The 19,971-nt window shown below is 42.1% G+C and overlaps 1 protein-coding gene across 3 annotated transcripts in view; it reads left to right on the plus strand.

Annotated features, from left to right (window-relative positions):
- Positions 1–7,588: 7,588 nt before the first annotated feature.
- rasa1a (RAS p21 protein activator (GTPase activating protein) 1a) overlaps positions 7,589–19,971 on the plus strand; it is a 74,937-nt gene continuing 62,554 nt past the window's right edge. For 2 of the 3 annotated variants that reach the window (XR_009826565.1, XM_062050944.1), the window contains exon 1: positions 7,590–8,586. Coding sequence is in view for 2 of the 3 variants with exons in the window: in XM_062050944.1 (XP_061906928.1) it covers positions 8,126–8,586 (461 nt within the window). In the remaining variant the exon portion in view is untranslated. Of the gene's footprint in view, positions 8,587–19,971 lie in introns of all 3 variants that reach the window. The other variant, XM_062050943.1, reaches the window with a different exon arrangement.

Genomic DNA, 19,971 nt, shown 5'->3' on the forward strand with positions numbered 1-19,971 from the left:
CATCAAAAATAATGTTGTTTCAATGTTGTACTTGTTTTGTAGAATAGTGGTTGGGAAATAACACAATTTCAATGGTCAAATCAACGTCAGAACCCTATGTTGATTAAACGTCGTCAAAAAGCGTGTTGTTCCAACGTTAGGTTTGAGTTGCTCAACACCAGGACCTAACTCAACAAGTTCTCAACGTTGTTTCAATGAATACCGTATTTTCCGCACTATAAGGCACACCTAAAAACCTCCAATTTCCTCAAAAGCTGACAGTGCGCCTTATAATCCGGTGCGCCTTATGTATGGACCAATATTGAGCCACAACGGGTCTCGCAACTACGGTAACTACGCCGACTTCATTTTCCCCCTTCTACGGCTGCTTACCGTAGAAGAAGTTCTTCTTCTACGGGGGAAAATGAATTAGGCGGCTGCTTACCGTAGAAGAAGAACTGCTCCTTCTACGGGGGAAAATGAAGTCGGCGGCTGCCTACTGTAGTTGCGAGACCTAAACTTTATGTAAAGACCCAAAAATGGCTCCTATTAAGAGACACGCTTTCGACGCAGAGTTTAAACTCAAGGCGATCAGTCACGCAGTAGAACACGGGAATAGAGCAGCAGCGAGAGAATTTAACATTAACGAATCAATGGTGCGGAAGTGGAGGAAGCAACATAATGACCTGCGCCAAGTAAAGAAGACTAAACAGAGTTTCCGAGGGAACAAAGCGAGATGGCTACAGTTGGAGGACAAACTCGAACAGTGGGTTGTTGAACAGAGAGCAGCAAGTAGAAGTGTCAGTACAATCACTATTTGTTTTGTTGACATTCCCTTTAGCGCAGCTCCATCTAATGGATGCATAACGTAATCCCAGCCTCTACTGTAGTGTCTATTCTATGCGCCTTATAATGCGGTGCGCCTTATGTATGAACAGAGTTTTAAAAAAGGCCATTCATTGAAGGTGCGCCTTATAATCCGGTGCGCCTTATAGTGCGGAAAATACGGTAATATTAAAGACCAAAGTGAAGCCACAAACAAAATCTTGTTTAGGTCCCCACAGTGTGCAAAGATACGAATATGCCCACAAATCTCAACAAAATTACTGGAAAACGTTAAAGGGGTAGATTATGGCCAGTGATGCAAAGCCTGTTTATTCCCTTTTGAAATGATGCCCCTATCGTAAAGAACATCACAACCTGATACCTAACTCTATCCTCCAAGATCACCTCCACCGAAGAGAGTTTATCCATTATTTACTCCATAATTGAGAAGTAGAAAGGGTATAACATGCTTTTTGTGCTGGATTCCCCAACACAACCATGTTGGTTAACTTGCAACAACTGGTTGAAAATTGTATGTCATCCCACAGCAGAGTGTGAACAGAGGCTATAGTGTGGTTTTAGTTCTTACACACAGCAGGACTGCTTGTTAAAATAATATGCTATCTTGTTATTCCTCATCCAATCCATCCAAAACAAAAAAACAACAAGCAAAATTAAGGCCTGTAGAGTAACTTTGTTGTTTGTTCCGGCTGCATCCTGGAAAACCCCTGATATCCACAAACGAGATGAATTTTCATATTCATGTGAAGATGACTGTCTCGCTTCTTTGGTCAGTCAGGGAAAACCAATTACCCATATCCTGTCGAAAATCTTATTAACTTCAGCCTGAGCATCCACAGCACACTGTCACATTCAGGTTGAAGATTGTGACTAAACAGTAAGGCCTTAAACTCCACATAAACAGTGTTGCTTGTTTGTGTCGATATAAAAAAAACAAGAATCTCACTATTCTCCCTTGTGTAATACGTATTTTACCGAAAGAAAAAACAAAACATCAGTATCCTGAATGACCCCAGAGGAACGCAAAGCGTGATTCACATTCAGGCCCATCTAGCCACGTCAGATTGGAGCCATTCTTCATGAGCGCTCCTAAGACACAACCTACACTCGTGATAGGTTGACAAACAGAGAATACTGCAAATCAGCAGAGCTTTGGAGGCACAGATCGGGGTTGACATCTCATGCATACTGTATATATGGATGCTTTTATAGAAATACTGTCAAAATACGGCAAGCAAGAGAAAGAAAGAATAGGGTTCACACATAAAAAACAACAAGAAGGGACCAATTACTGTATATATTCCAGTTGGTCTACAATTGGACAATGGCGATGGCCGCTGCCCTCAGGCCATAACTGGAGATGGTTGGTAAAGACTGTCTACTGCTGTAGCTGGCGAGTACTCCATAGGCCTTGATGAAATCTCTGCATCTATATACATACAGTATACTGTATATATGTGTGTGTGTGTATATGTACACTTGTTTTTGCTCCCATATTTCACGAGTTGAACTCAAAGAACTAAAACTTTTACTATATACACAAAATACCTGTGGCCGGCCGTGTGTTTCCCACCTAGGCCTTCAGTGATGTCCGACTTCAATGATTACCTCTCAAATTATGTCACCACATGACCATTGCTTGAGAAATACTATACAGAAACACATTTACGCACTATTGTGCATTGAATCACCACCAACAGTGTACAAAACGGGTTATTTTGTGGCGCATTTAAAAATCAATAAACCCGCATCAGCAATTAAAACATATCTTATGTGGTACTGTCAAATTTAAATCGCAAAAAACATATTAAACGTGAAAAAATAAAGAAATGAAATATCTGAACTCACAATTTGTAGCACCCATTAGAGATGTAGTTTATCTTTCAATATCCTTCTTGAAAATGGCCTTGTAAATATATGTGTCGTCTCGTCTAATCATAAAAAATGCAGACGAGGCGTGTCGGCTGAGTTCTTAAAGTTTACTCCACAGCGTGCTCATCAAAAACATCCCGCTGCCGGCATGGCTACATTCAACCTAAACGGGGCTACTGCGCATGCTTTTCACTACTGTGGCATGCTGGGTAATGGAGTTCTTATGTTACCTAACTCATAACATCACAATATATATCTGCCTTAGGCCAGCGAGAAGGCCTTACTGACAACAACTCGTGATCTGATTGGCTATCGCAACTGTCTGTCAAATGTTTGTGTCCGTTCACTTACAGTGCACGGACGCCCGCATTGTTGATTCTGAAGGCCTCGGGCAGATTTCGTACAGCATGGCAACATAAACTAGCTGAATTCTGATTGGATTAAAAACTCTATAACCTAAAAACAACAGCGCTGGAAGGAGCATAATATGACATGAAAAGAATATGAATACTTTTAGATATTTAAGGAAAGTAAATAAAAAATTACTTTTATCTTTAATTATGATCAGGATTTCTGGTTATGTTAGGCCAGCGGAGAAGGCACACCACTGCAAAATACCTATTCCTCCCAAATATTGTTCACAAATCTTTCTAAATCTGTGTTAGTGGGCATTTCTTCTTTGCCAAGATAATCCATCCCACCTCACAGGTGTGGCATATCAAGATGCTGATTAAACAGCATTAATATTGCCTTAGGCTGCCCACAATAAAATGCCATTCTGAAATGTGCAGTTTTTCTTTATTAGGGGTCAGAAAAGCAGTCAGTATCTGGTGTGACCACCATTTGCCTCAGGCAATGCAGCACCTCTCCAACGTGCCAGACACCATTGAATGTGAGCATTTGCCCACTAAAGTCGGTTACGATGACGAACTGCAGTCAGGCCGAGACCCTGATCAGGACGATGAGCATGCAGATGAGCTTCCCTGACACGGTTTCTCACAATTTGTGCAGAAATTATACGGTTATGCAAACCAATTGTTGCAGCAGCTGTCCGGGGGGCTGGCCTCAGACGATCAAGGAGGTCCTGGGCTGGCGTAGTTACACGTGGTCTGCGGTTGTGAGGCCGGTTGGATGTGGGCGGTATAGCTCGGTTGGTAGAGTGGCCGTGCCATCAACCTGAGGGTTGCAGGTTCGATCCCTGCTTCCGCCATCCTAGTCACTGCCGTTGTGTCCTTGGGCAAGACACTTTACCCACCTGCTCCCAGTGCCACCCACACTGGTTTAAATGTAACTTAGATATTGGGTTTTCACTATGTAAAGCGCTTTGAGTCACTAGAGAAAAGTGCTATATAAATATAATTCACTTCACTTCACTTATACTGCCAAAATAAGCGCTTTTGGAGATTGCTTATGGTAGAGAAATGAACATTGAATTCACGGGCAACAGCTCCGGTGGACATTCCTGCAGTCAGCATGCCGACTGCGTGCTCCCTCAAAAACTTGCGACATCTGTGGGATTGTGCTGTGTGATAACACTGCACATTTAAAACTCATTTGTATACGCGAGCCTTTAGATCTGCCGTCTCTTTTCTGCTCTGCCCCCCTCTCCTGCGTGGAGAGGTTTGTAGGTGACCACAGATTATGCGCTAGCTGTTCAAAGTCGGAACCACTCATCTGTAGGGATGATGTTTGATAAGAAATTATCGAGTTTGAGCCTATTATCGAATCCTCTTATCGAACCGATTCCTTATCGATTCTCTTATCGAGTCCAGATAGATTGTTGTATATGGAAAAAAACACAATATTTGGTTTAACAAATCACTTCACATTCTCTACTGCTCGCTACTATAGTATTACCATATCTGAGTTATTGTGCAGAAATGTGGGGAAATAACTACAAATGTGCGCTACATTCGTTAACCGTGTTACAACAAAAATTAATTAGACTGATACATAATGTTGGATATAGAGAACATACAAACACTTTATTTATTGAGTCAAAAATATTAAAGTTTGATGATTTGGTAAACAGCTAACATGATGTGGAATTAAATGATGGAATGGATGAAGTAAAGAAGTTAAACATTGTACTGATATGATCCAGTTTAAGAGGTTGTTCAAATGAATAGTGCTTACAAAGTACAAAGAAGAAGAATTATGAGAAATACTTTCAACCTTATTGAAAATAAGATTTTCTTCATCTCAGTATATTAATAATGACTGAATTAATTAATTACATATTACAAAACTGTTGTATATACTAATTCACAGATATTTTATTATAAAAAGGTCAGTAAATGATGTATATATTTGTAAACGCAATGAAGTGGGAAAGGGGTAGGATTAAATAAGCTTTACTTCTTCCTACTCCTGTAAAGTGAAATGATATGAAACTGTGATGTATTATGATGTGGTCGGATCATTGTTTAGTTATGTTCTGTTAGTTTTGGACTTCCTTAGTTGTTTTGTGCACTTCGGGGGTTTGTTTTAGTCACCATGGTTATTTATGATTTTAACCTGCCTTGTACACGCACCTGTTGCTCATCAGAGACTCTATTTAAGCCTGCCTTTTCCGGTCACTCGTCGTGGCTTCATTGTTTGCATTTGCAACAGTTACGTTGGCATTCTGGTTTTCGAGCTCATGATTCCTGTGCTAAGTTACCTTAGCTTCTAGTATTCCTGTGCTAAGTAAGTTTTTGCTTTAGCTTCTCGTGCGAACGGCACACTTTCCTTTTGTTTCGTTCCTGTCTGTTGTAATGTGTATGATTTATGAGAAATAAATCATCTCCTACCTGCACGCTTTCGCCCGGAGCCGTCAGTTTTGCGTCCCGGGAACTAACCGCAGCAGGCTGCACCCCACCGTGACATATGACTGGGCTACGTGACGTCATTTCTTGTGATGTCACACGGGGCATTTCTTGTCGGGACGGGAATCGTTCCCAGTGATTCCAATAAAGAACCAACTCTTTTTCTTTACTATAGTGGTCTCGATAACGGGTACCAGTTCTCAAAAAGGGATTAGAGTCCGAGGACTTGGTTCTTTTCGTATCGAACAACCGGGAAAACCGGTTTCGAGCATCATCCCTACTCATCTGTGCATCAGTTGGGGACGTCTCTGCGCTGCTGACCTGGCCCCACTATGGACTGGACTCTCACACTATTAACTAGATCCACTCAACGTCCATTTCACCGGTCGCCCAGGGAGGGGTCCCCACATCTCCGGTCCCCTCCAAGGTTTCTCATTGTATCCCATTGGGTTGAGTTTTTTTTTCCCCCTGATGTGGTGTCGTTGTGGCTTGTGCAGCCTTTTCAGACACTTGTGATTAAGGGCTATATAAATAAACGTTGATTGATTGATTTCAGAGTGGCATTTTATTGTGGGCAGCCTAAGGCACACCTGTGCAATAATCATGCTGTTTAATCAGCATCTTGATATGCCACACTTGTGAGGTGGGAGGGATTATTTTAGGAAAGAAGAAATGCTCACTAACACAGATTTAGACATATTTGTGAACAATATGAGAGGAATGTGTCTTTTGTGTGTCTAGTAAACGTTTTAGATCTTTGAGTTCAACTCATGAAAAATGGGTGCGAAAACAAAAGTGTTGTGTTTATGTTTTTATATGTGACTGTATATATCCATCCATCCATTTTCTACTACTTATCCCTTTCGGGGTCGCAGGGGGTGTTGGAGACTATCTCAGCTGCATTCAGGCGGAAGGCGGTGTACACCCTGGACAAGTCGCCACCTCATCACAGGGCCAACATAGATAGACAGACAACATTCACATAGTAGGGCCAATTTAGTGTTGCCAATAAACCTATCCCCAGGTGCATGTCTTTGTGGGAGCAAGCAGGGGTGTATATATATATATATATATATATATATATATATATATATATATATATATATATATATATGTCTTAATTAGATTATCAAAAAGATAGTGCCCGATACCGTGGTAGAGCGTAATATGTATATATATATATATATATATATATATATATATATATATATATATATATATATATATATATATATATATATATATATATATATATATATATATATATATATATATATATATATATATACATGTATATATATATATACACATGTATATATATATATATATACATGTATATATATATATATATATATATATATATATATATATATATATATATATATATATATATATACACATATATATATATATATATATATATATATATATACACATATATATATATATATATATATATATATATATATATATATACACATATATATATATATATATATATATATATATATATACACATATATATATATATATATATATATATATATATATATATATATACACATATATATATATATATATATATATATATATATATACATATATATATATATATATATATATATATATATATACATATATATATATATATATATATATATATATATATATATATATATATATATATATATATATATATATATATATATATATATATATATATACACACAGTACAGGCCAAAACGTTGTGTACACCTTCTCATTCACAACACAACTGATGGTTCCAACCTCATTGATAAAGCAAGAAATTCCACTAATCAACCCTGATAAGGCACACCTGTGAAGTGAAAAACCATTTCAGGTGACGACCTCTTGAAGCTCATCGAGAGAATGCCAAGAGTGTGCAAAGCAGTAATCAGAGCAAAGCGTGGCTATTTTGAAGAAACCAGAATATAAAACACGTTTTCAGTTATTTCACCTTTTTTTGTTAAGTACATAACTCCACATGTGTCCATTCATAGTTTTGATGCCTAGTTTGGATTGAAGAGCTCTGGGCTCGCTTGGCTATGTCTGCCGGGCGGCTGGAGGGGATTGGGCGAGGGGAGGGGAGACGGAGCGGGTAAGCAAGCCAACAGTCACCAACCTGCAAATCAACGCAAACTTCGCTTTAAAACAAGCCACAAATGTCTACTTTGACCCATCGATATGCTCGGACCGCGCCGTGGATTTAGGCGGCAGCAGCAGCAGCGTGTCGTTCATGGACACTTCTCGACACGGACGAGGATTACACACGGCACTGACAATAAAAACAACGAGGGAGAATTCCGAAAAAATAAAAGTATTTTGATATTTCGTCTTTAAACATGTTTGCGTCTCGATGAGAACTTTAATCCCAGGAAACAATGAAGACCGAGCGAAGAAAGAAGTCAAGTGTGTGTTAGCCATCCTTACCGTTAGCTAACCTTAGCAGGTTTGCTAAGCAAGGTTAGCTCGTCGGCTAACGCGAGCTACGTTTTTTTTTTTTTTTTTTTGACTAACTTTTTATTGTTGGAGTCTAAGCACTGACGAAGTGTTCCAACAAGAGAGGGGAAGGGCGGGCTCCCTTCTGGACTTTCCCCGGAATGATGGCAGCGGAGGTCAGCAGCGAAGAGACGAGCTCGGTCACAACAGGCGGAGGCCCGGAGACAGCGGCCCCGTCCCCCTGCTGTGCCCAGTCGGCCAGAGTGAGAGCGGCTGATCTGGGTCAGAATTTTAACACATCCCCGGACTCTCCCCCGGATATCAGCATGATCTACCCGCTGTCCAGTGGCGGAGGTGGACTGTCGGGGTTGCAAGGATCGAGCTCAGGGAACTTGGGCGGCATGTGCGGTTCTCCCACTTCGGAGGCACCGCCGGCCAGTCAGATTTCACCCACATCTCCAGGCCCGGATGGGGGGACCGACTTACCTCCACTACCACCGCCGCCTCCGCCGCCTGGTTTAACGGGTCTCGGCGGTACTCTGGACGAAAGCGACATGCAAGATGGGCCGGAGTACGAGGAAGAAGAGGTGGTGTTCCCACTGTCTGCACCTCCCTCTAACCAGTGAGTATCCTCGAAGTGTGAATGAAGACTTGCTCAATGGCACCTGGGAATAAACATTGTTACTCCTCATGCCCTTCTTCGTAATTGTTTCAAAAATGGAGCTGTGGTTATTAATAATTTTGATTACATGTGCTGAGTTGTCTCTTGACCAATACAGCTTTAATAGTCACTGTTATTCTAATTTTAAAGGGGAACTGCACCTCTTTTTTAAATTTTACCTACCATTCATAATACTTATGTGAGACATGAACACATGTATTTTTCTTTTTTGATGCATTCTAATAACCTGACTCTCGGCAGATCCTTGTAGTTCGCTGAGCTCCACACAAGGATCTGGGACTTCTCAATAGGAGACGTATTTCAGAAGGCGGGGCCTTGTAAACAAAATCATTGCATGTGATTGGATAAATCACTTGTCCGTTAACTTGAATGACGTGCTACTTCAACCACTCACATCGAAATCAACCCGTGACGCTGATGAGAGCGACACTGGGAAATCCAAAACAGAACAGCCAACATATTGGATAACGACAGAGCGAAAAGTTAGAACTTTTACTGAAACCACACAGCAACGTCTGTAGACGATCGATGTCGTTTGTGCAAAGAAAATATGCAGAATCAATGTCAGCAGACGACTGCTCGCTGCGTGCCGCCATTGTTGTTTGAATCAAACAGTCGCTTCGGCGCTATTCACATCTATGAAATCCCGCCCGGCGATCCTGATTGGTTCATTATTTTTTGCTATCTTGAAGGAGTTTGCAATGCCCTCAAGCCCAGATCCCTGTGTGGAGCTCAGCGAACTACAAGGATCTGGTAAGAGTCAGGTTAGCATTCTAACTCGTAAATAAACCTTAACAAAAGCCAGCTAACAATGGAGTCAATGGTAGTTGCTCTATTCCGCCTATAAAGCACTCTAAACACCTCCATAAACATTTGATTAGTGTTGTCCCGATACCAATATTTTCGTACCTTTAGGTACTTTTCTAAATAAAGGGGACCACAAAAAATTGCTTATTGGCATTATTTTAACAAAAAACCTTACGGTAAATTAAACATATGTTTAATATTGCAAGTTTGTCCTTAAATAAAATAGTGAACATGCATGACAACTTGTCTTTTATTAGTAAGTAAACAAACAAAGGCTCCTAATTTAGCTGCTGACATATGCAGTAACATATTGTGTCATTTTTCATTCTATTATTTTGTCAAAATTATTAAGGACAAGTGGTAGAAAATGAATTATTAATCTACTTGTTAATTTACTGTTATCTGCTTACTTTTTATTTTAAAATGTTCTATGTACACTTCTGTTAAAATGTAATAATCACTTATTCTTCTGTTGTTTGATACTTTACATTAGTTTTGGATGATACCACAAATTTGGGTATCAACCAGATATCAAGTCGTTACATGATCATACGTTGGTCATATTTAAAGTCCTCATGTGTCCAAGGACATATTTCCTGAGTTTATAAACATAATATGATTTTTTTTTAAACGAAAGAAGATCTTGTGATGCCAAAAAATATTGACATAATCATAGTAGTATCGACTAGATACGTGCCTGTACTTGGTATCATTACAGTGGATGTTAGGTGTTTAAGGACATTTAATCATTTTCGGAAGTTCATTTTGTACAAAGGACACTTCATAATTTTCGGAAGTTCATCTTGTACTTTGGCATTGTTTATAGGGTTAGGCGCAATAAGTGTTCAACTTCAGCCTAAACCCTTTCGGTCTGCAACATTTTAATTTTCAATCTATGAATGTACAACTGTTTGTTTATTTTGTTGACGATTGACCGAAGAATAATAAACTATTTATATATTTATTTGATCCACCAATGGCGTTTGTTTACATTGTGACGCCGGTGAGCTACGGTGTGTAGTGAAGCATGTTTAGCTATTCCTCGTCCTGCAGGGATGATACTTGAAAGAAACGTACTTTATTTGTCGCCATGGAGGCGAGGATTAGTGATCTAGAAGTAGCTACAACATTGCTGACTGGGGCTGGACTTTAGCCGCTAGCTAGCTAGCAATGTCTTAAAGCACCTCTTCCGGTGGGCGTTTCAGTGTTATAACTTCACCTTTATCGTTAGTTTTTAAGCCAAAATGCGTCCATTCTCCCTTTTCTGTCTATACACTGTATCTGTTTGTAAACTATTCCGTGATTGTGCACTGCGGAGCATGCTCGTAAACCAGCAATGACACGACGTAACGACGACGGGGGTGCGGGGAGTGGCGGACTGGTACTTTTCAGAGGCGGTATAGTACCGATTATGATTCATTAGTATTGCGGTACCATACTAATACCGGTATACCGTACAACCCTACATTTGATATACACGCTGTAAGTATATATGTAATGTAGTAACAGGCACATTCATAATAACATGTAATATTTATGTATTTTGGTCATTTTAAAGCCCCACTTAAGAACTTTTAGTTTTGGTTGATTTTGGCGGTACCAGTGGACCAAAGCGGTAGTGTTTTTTCCAGAAGGAAGACCACATTTCCCATGAGGACTTGCGCATATGGCATCAAACTAGGGGTGTAACGGTACGTGTATTTGTATTGAACCGTTTCGGTACGGGGGATTCCGTTCGGTTCGGAGGTGTACCGAATGAGTTTTCACACAAACATATTAAGCTAAGCTAAAGTCTTAACAAGCTGCTCCGCTTCCTTCTGCCTGTCTGTCAGTACACAGCACCCAGCATTGTCCCACCCACACAACCATCTGATTGGTTACATACAGAGCGGTAACAGCCAATCAGCAGTGCATATTCAGAGTGGTAACAGCCAATCAGCAGTGCATATTCAGAGCGCATGTAGTCAGTGCTTAGCGTTTAGCAGGTAAGCATCAGGCAGCGGACTCTCCCCAAATTATAATAAACACCTCCCAGTCAACTACTAGTAACAACACTATGAGCCCGTTGACCTTCTAGAAATATAAACTGCAGCTCAGCTCGCTCGCAGTCCTGGCTTAAGGTGAAGGCTAATTCGCTATTAGCGTAACGTTAGCTCATTTTGCGGTGTGTGTGTGCGCGCGCGTGTGTGTGTTACGGACAGCAAAGCCCTGTCTGTCTGTTATTTCACTTTACCTTTTTCTGTGTTGATTGAGCTGTGTTGAAGTAGCAAAAAATGACTATGTTAAATGAAGAGTTTCTGTCTCTGATAGTTGATATAATAATGTAACTGCATCATTAAGCCTACATGAACTCCATGGTGTTCAGGGATGAATAGTCTCTCCTATTGCTATTGTACTATTTTTTTCAGCTATAGTTACATTAATCATTAGTAATGGAGCAGCCTAGTTTTGAATGGCAGGGTCCCTGCTATCACATGTTAATAAAAATATAACATTTACATACTGTAATAAAAATCAACTACAGGCTTCCCAAATGCTGTAATAAATTAAGCATGATAAGTTGACTTGAAACTGTTTAATGTTGCACTTTTTATATGTAGAAGAAAAGTTGTCATTTTATTTAATCTGAGCAACAATTTGAGGCAGTTTAATGTGGATTAACGTGGGCAGAATTATTATAGTGTTCCCAATGTTAAAAGGATAAAGCCATTGTTTACAAATTTGGTAAATAAATAACCCAAAAATGTATTATTTGTTTTCTTACTGCACCGAAAATGAACCGAACCGTGACCTCTAAACCGAGGTACGTACCGAACCGAATTTTTTGTGTACCGTTACACCCCTACATCAAACTGACATGATGTCCGCTGTAATATTGGCACAAACATTACATTTCTAATGGCTATGCTGACTATCAAGAAATTATCTTGGATTGCGCTACAAACATGACACTACTACCAAGAATGTATCAAGGCGGATGCAGGTTCAAAGAAAAGAAAGATCAACAGGAGAGTTTTTTTCGATTTCCGATAGCTAACATTAGCATTATCATTTCAATGAGCATCAAAAGTCACTTACTATTTCAGCAGGAAGAGAGCCAAAGCAGAATCAGCTATACATCCATCTTCATTTTTGAGCTCACGCCAGCGATTGAAAGCTGGTGCAATGTTGGTCCTTGACTGTCCATTTGTCCGGGTAGGCTCCGTTTTTCTTTTTTTGTCTTTTCAAACAAAACTTTTTGTTTCTTTGGTTGTTTTGGTCATGACAGCAGTAATTGCACATAAGCCTTCTTCTTCTTCTTTTAGTTTTTTGGCGGCACGCAGGTGTTTGCATCGATGTCCATCTTCTTAAAAATTTGGGGAAGGGGCAGTGACGTATGCTGTAAAGCAAGTCAGCACATTTGTAGTTTTTTGCATGGCAGGCTTCCTGCCACCCTCCTCAAAGTCGCTAAATACCAGGGAAAGCGATACAGATCCCTCAGACCGTGACAGAGGTGTCCTTCAACTAGTTGTAAGTTGATATATTATCCCAAAAGTTTTGAAAATATTTTATGAAGGTATTTAGTGCTGCTTTAAGCATACGTTAGCATATTAATTTCAAAGACACATCACAATGTTCGCTTTTCCCTTCAACGATAACTACTAATCATGCAGACTTAATGAGAGCCATCACAAATTACTTTGGGACAAATAATGGACAGACTTTGATGACATTTTAAGGAAAATGGCCAAAAGAGGTCCTGGAACAAGTGCTTTTGTAGTAGTTATTAATATTCATTGATGAGCTTGTAAACATATTTGTTGTTGACATTCATTCTGTCACCATACACAATAAGTTGCATTCACATGATGTCCCGTCCGGCTCATTAAATATGTGAGACCAGCGAGCGTCTGTTGTCATAGCGTTCTTGACGGCATTTTGCCTTTCTCGAAGAAAAATGCCCTATGCTTGCGTTGTTTTAGGCTGTTGGAACCGTTCAAAATGCGAAAAGGATAAATGTTTTGTCAGAGTTCCTCGAGAGGTAATCAAGAATGGCAAAAGAGTGCAAGATTTTATGAAAAACGACAAGAAAAGTGGCATGCACTCCAGTCCAAGGGAGCAGATCGAGTCGAAGAATGCACAAGTTTACAGCAATCACTTTGTTAAAGGTTTGTTTGATTTACTTTTAACGTTTAGTATTTCCCATTTAAGTATTATCTTGATACTATTTGTATTTTATCTTATTTCGGATTTCTGAAAATGCATTTTTTCTACAAGTTTTTTGTAAACCACCAACTCAGCAAGTCAAAAAAAAAAAGCAAATGTGAGCAAAATCTAAAAAAGTTAAGTAAGCTTTTACTAAAAGCAGCAATCATAAATTAAGCTTTCAACACGTACACAATGTTGACAGCTATAGTTATATTTTGATAAAGATGGGGAAAACATGCCAACTCGTAAAGAGCAAGTGCAACAAACGTATCTGTATGTGAAGCTAAATCATGAAATGCAACCTTACCCGAACAAAAACGATGCATGATTTATTTGGGAGAGTCTTTTTACTAATTTCCTTGACACAGCCACGTGCAAATAAGTTGTAGACCTCCATGCTTCTCCAAGTTTTCATCTGTTTTGTAGTGTAGAATGACGTCCGGAGCACCAGATAGTTCGACTTGTCTAGCATCCTTCATATCACTCGACAATTTTTTTTTTTATAACGTATAGGGATAGACTCCATTGCCTTTTTTTGCTCGTATCTGATTTTAATAATAAGATCCAGGCTCCTTGTCCACTCAGAGACTTTGTACTCTGTTTGCTGCACAACAGCCATATTTGGTTGGTGGCCCACCACTTTGTTTACTTTGATTCAAAAATCACATGACGGTATACAACTTGTAGACAAACAACCAGCCATCCACTTTAAGTGAATCTAGGTTTAATACCCTATTTTTTTTGGTTTGTTTCCTGGTATGTACAATAATGCTAAAAGTAACCACAATATTGCAACTTTTTTTACCGTAATTGCTATGGTTATTTTGTTCGAAAAAACCTTTAGCGCTGATGCGCATCTGTGCGCATGCTTAGTAACATTTGGTAGCCAATTTTTACGGGTAACACATTTTATCACAACAACATAACCTTATATTTTTGAGCCTGAATATAAGGAGGAAGAGGTACAAGTTAAGAAGCTGTGCTAAATACAATAAAAATACAAACTACGAACATAACATCACTTACTTTACAATGTCTGCTCTCACTGGGTTGCCGACGGATGGGATGTTCATATCTTCTCGTTTATGCAGAATAATCATAATCCACCAGGAGGTGTAAGAAAAATGGTGCCCGCAAATGAAAGTTTTTTTGTGTCTTTCTTGCCATTTCTGGGTCCAAGTTGGTCTGTGTTAGTGCTTACAATAACAATATTGCTAATACTTGGTCAATATTCCGGTCACAACATGTAAATGGAGTATTGTTGGCATTTTTTTGGATGTTTTTTAGGAGGGCTTTATGAGTGCAATATAGTACTCTCATTAATTAGCTTTATCGTTAGCCACTTTGTACTTGCTGTATACTACAATTTTTAGAATGCATAAAAAAGAACATATTCTTGTCTTACTTACATAGGGATTGTTAGCAATAGGCAACATTTTAAAAAGTGCAGTTCCCCTTGTAAGAATAATGACTGTGACTATTATAGGTATGCTGTGCTTCAAAGACAAAACACACTAGTTTAAAAGCGTTATGTCCTCTTTTATGAACAGAACTGAGTCTGTATTCTAGAGTGATAAACATGGACTCTGTATTTAGATTCACCATGTGAGAGTGATTACAATCAAGACTTGATGACACGGTATTAGAATTTCAAGTGACAGGTGCTTGCGTCATTCAGGGTGAGGCCAACATTTGTCATGCTGAAATCGGATGTAGGGTTGCACAATAATCGTTTTTGAATCCAAATAGGATCATTTAATTATGACAAAGTTATAAGAAAAAACTTGTTAAATTGAATTTCCTGAAAACGCCTTCTTTCTGCCGCAGTGCTCTCCATAGGCATATAGCGCGAGTTTCCCATTTATTAATTTATTTGTCAAAAGTAGGGCTGCAACTATCGGTTATTTTAGTAAGTGAGTAATCCAGACGTTTTCCAGGCCACAGACCCCCAAACTGATGGCAAAATGGAGTGGGCACCCCCTACATCAGGGGTCACCAACGCGGTGCCCGCGGGCACCAGGTAGCCCGTAAGGACCAGATGAATCGCCCGCTGGCCTGTTCTAAAAATAGCTCAAATAGCAGCACTTACCAGTGAGCTGCCTCTATTTTTTAAATGTTATTTATTTACTAGCGAGCTGGTCTCGCTTTGCTCGACATTTGTCATTCTAAGAGAGACAAAACTAAAAAAAAATCTAAAAATCCAAGAAAATATTTTAAAGACTTGGTCTTCACTAACTGACAAAGAAACAGATAACAGATTTGGTGTCCAGTTCAAAGTGTGACATGATTTATTTAAAAATTTGAGAGTTGACTTTTGTATTTTACATGAGTTATTATTTGTACAAACATGGTGCAAAGTAATTCATGATTTGTTCAAAAATGTTAGTGGCTATAACATTATAATGGGATATTGTGATTTCACAAGACTGTCTTAGAAGTGATCATTTGAAAATGTTAAATTTGAAAAATGTGCACTTAGAGAAAATATAAAAATAAAGTGTTGCATATTGATATTTATCTGTTTCTATATATATTTATTGTGAGAAATCATTAAGATGATCAGTGTTTACACAAAGATAAATATCATTAATTATTAATAATAACATAGAGTTAAAGGTAAATTGAGCAAATTGGCTATTTCTGGCAATTTGTTTAAGTGTGTATCAAACTGGTAGCCCTTCGCATTAATCAGTACCCAAGAAGTAGCTCTTGGTTTCGAAAGGTTGGTGACCCTTGCCCTACATATATATATATATGTTTTGTAAAAAATTGTGTTTTAAGTTAAACTGATCCAAAGGTACCTTTGCCGAATTATCCTGGACAGAATACAAGAAGAAGAACCTCCTCTCTGAGCTGCCACCTTACCGTGGTAGAGGAGTTTGCGTGTCCCAATGATCCTAGGAGCTATGCTGTCCGGGGGCTTTCATGCCCCCTGGTAGGGTCTCCCAAGACAAACAGGTCCTAGGTGAGGGATCAGACAGAGCAGCTCAAAGACTTCTATGGAAAGGAAACAACAAGGATTCAGATTTCCCTCGTCCGGACGCGGGTCACCGAGGCCCCCCTCCGGAGCCAGGCCCGGAGTTGGGGCACGATGGCGAGCGCCTGGTGGCCGGGCCTGTCCCCATGGGGCCCGGCCGGGCACAGCCCGAAGAGGCAACGTGGGTCCCCCCTCCAATGGGCTCACCACTCATGGGAGGGGCCATAGAGGTCGGGTGCATTGTGAGCTGGGCGGCAGCCGAAGGCAGGGCACTTGGCGGTCCGATCCTCGGCTACATAAGCTAGCTCTTGGGACGTGGAACGTCACCTCGCTGGGGGGGAAGGAGCCTGAGCTTGTGCGTGAGGTAGAGAAGTTCCGGCTGGATATAGTCGGACTCACCTCAACGCACAGCAAGGGCTCTGGAACCAGTTCTCTCGAGAGGGGCTGGACTCTCTTCCACACTGGCGTTGCACGCAGTGAGAGGCGACGAGCTGGGGTAGCAATTCTTGTTGCCCCCCGGCTCAGAGCCTACACGTTGGAGTTCAACCCGGTGGACGAGAGGGTAGCCTCCCTCCGCCTTCGGGTGGGGGGACGGGTCCTGACTGTTGTTTGTGCTTACGCACCAAACGGCAGTTCAGAGTACCCACTCTTTTTGGATACACTCGAGGGAGTACTGGAGAGTGCTCCCCCGGGTGATTCCCTTGTCCTACTGGTTGACTTCAACGCTCATGTTGGCAACGACAGTGAAACCTGGAGAGGTGTGACTGGGAAGAATGGCCGCCCGGTTCTGAACCCGAGTGGTGTTTTGTTATTGGACTTTTGTGCTCGTCACAGATTGTCCATAACGAACACCATGTTCAAGCATAAGGGTGTCCATATGTGCACTTGGCACCAGGACACCCTAGGCCGCAGTTCCATGATCGACTTTGTAGTTGTGTCATCGGATTTGCAGCCTCATGTTTTGGACACTCGGGTGAAGAGAGGGGCGGAGCTTTCTATCGATCACCACCTGGTGGTGAGTTGGCTGCGATGGTGGGGGAGGATGCCGGACAGACCTGGCAGGCCCAAACGCATTGTGAGGGTCTGCTGGGAACGTCTGGCAGAGTCTCCTGTCAGAGAGAGTTTCAATTCCCACCTCCGGAAGAACTTTGAACATGTCACGAGGGAGGTGCTGGACATTGAGTCCGAGTGGACCATGTTCCGCACCTCTATTGTCGAGGCGGCTGATTGGAGCTGTGGCCGCAAGGTAGTTGGTGCCTGTTGTGGCGGTAATTCTAGAACCCGTTGGTGGACACCGGCGGTGAGGGATGCCGTCAAGCTGAAGAAGGAGTCCTATCGGGTTCTTTTGGCCCATGGGACTCCTGAGGCAGCGGACAGGTACCGACAGGCCAACCGGTGTGCAGCTTCAGCGGTCACGGAGGCAAAAACTCGGACATGGGAGGAGTTCGGCGAGGCCATGGAAAACGACTTCCGGACGGCTTCGAAGCGATTTTGGACCACCATCCGCCGCCTCAGGAAGGGGAAGCAGTGCACGGTCAACACCGTGTATGGTGCGGATAGTGTTCTGCTGACCTCGACTGCGGATGTTGTGGATCGGTGGAGGGAATACTTCGAAGACCTCCTCAATCCCACCGACACGTCTTCCTATGAGGAAGCAATGCCTTGGGAATCTGTGTTGGGCTCTCCTATTTCTGGGGCTGAGGTTGCTGAGGTAGTTAAAAAGCTCCTCGGTGGCAAGGCCCCGGGGGTGGATGAGAGCCGCCCGGAGTTCCTTAAGGCTCTGGATGCTGTGGGGCTGTCTTGGTTGACAAGACTCTGCAGCATCGCGTGGACATCGGGGGCGGTACCTCTGGATTGGCAGACCGGGGTGGTGGTTCCTCTCTTTAAGAAGGGGAAACGGAGGATGTGTTCCAACTATCGTGGGATCACACTCCTCAGCCTTCCCGGTAAGGTCTATTCGGGTGTACTGGAGAGGAGGCTACGCCGGATAGTCGAACCTCGGATTCAGGAGGAACAGTGTGGTTTTCGTTCTGGTCGTGGAACTGTGGACCAGCTCTATACTCTCGGCAGGGTCCTTAAGGGTGCATGGGAGTTTGCCCAACCAGTCTACATGTGCTTTGTGGACTTGGAGAAGGCATTCGACCGTGTCCCTCGGGAGGTCCTGTGGGGAGTGCTCAGAGAGTATGGGGTATCGGACTGTCTGATTGTGGCTGTCCGCTCCCTGTACGATCAGTGTCAGAACTTGGTCTGCATTTCCGACAGTAAGTCGGACACGTTTCCAGTGAGGGTTGGACTCCGCCAAGGCTGCCCTTTGTCACCGATTCTGTTCATAACTTTTATGGACAGAATTTTTAGGCGCAGTCAAGGTGTTGAGGGGATCCGGTTTGGTGGCTGCAGGATTAGGTCTCTGCTTTTTGCAGATGATGTGGTCCTGATGGCTTCATCTGGCCAGGATCTTCAGCTCTCACTGGATCGGTTCGCAGCCGAGTGTGAAGCGACTGGGATGAGAATCAGCACCTCCAAGTACGAGTCCATGGTTCTTGCCCGGAAAAGGGTGGAGTGCCATCTCCGGGTTGGGGAGGAGACCCTGCCCCAAGTGGAGGAGTTCAAGTACCTAGGAGTCTTGTTCACGAGTGAGGGAAAAGTGGATCGTGAGATCGACAGGCGAATCGGTGCGGCGTCTTCAGTAATGCGGACGCTGTATAGGTCCGTTGTGGTGAAGAAGGAGCTGAGCCGGAAGGCAAAGCTCTCAATTTACCGGTCGATCTACGTTCCCATCCTCACCTATGGTCATGAGCTTTGGGTCATGACCGAAAGGACAAGATCACGGGTACAGGCGGCCGAAATGAGTTTCCTCCGCCGGGTGGCGGGGCTCTCCCTTAGAGATAGGGTGAGAAGCTCTGCCATCCGGGGGGAGCTCAAAGTAAAGCCGCTGCTCCTCCACATCGAGAGGAGCCAGATGAGGTGGTTCGGGCATCTGGTCAGGATGCCACCCGAACGCCTCCCTCGGGAGGTGTTTAGGGCACGTCCAACCGGTAGGAGGCCACAGGGAAGACCCAGGACACGTTGGGAAGACTATGTCTCCCGGCTGGCCTGGGAACGCCTCGGGATCCCCCGGGAGGAGCTGGACGAAGTGGCTGGGGAGAGGAAAATCTGGGCTTCCCTGCTTAGGCTGCTGCCCCCGCGACCCGACCTCGGATAAGCGGAAGAAGATGGATGGATGGATGGATGGAATACAAGAACCACTAGATAAGATTTTCAGGAAGGAACAAGCAGGTTTCCGGAAAAACAACTCCTGTACAGATCACATTGCATCACTCAGAATAATTGTCGAACAGTGCATCAAATGGCAG

The sequence above is a fragment of the Entelurus aequoreus genome, linkage group LG06, assembly GCF_033978785.1.
Source record: "Entelurus aequoreus isolate RoL-2023_Sb linkage group LG06, RoL_Eaeq_v1.1, whole genome shotgun sequence".
In the NCBI taxonomy this organism is placed as follows: Eukaryota; Metazoa; Chordata; class Actinopteri; order Syngnathiformes; family Syngnathidae; genus Entelurus; species Entelurus aequoreus.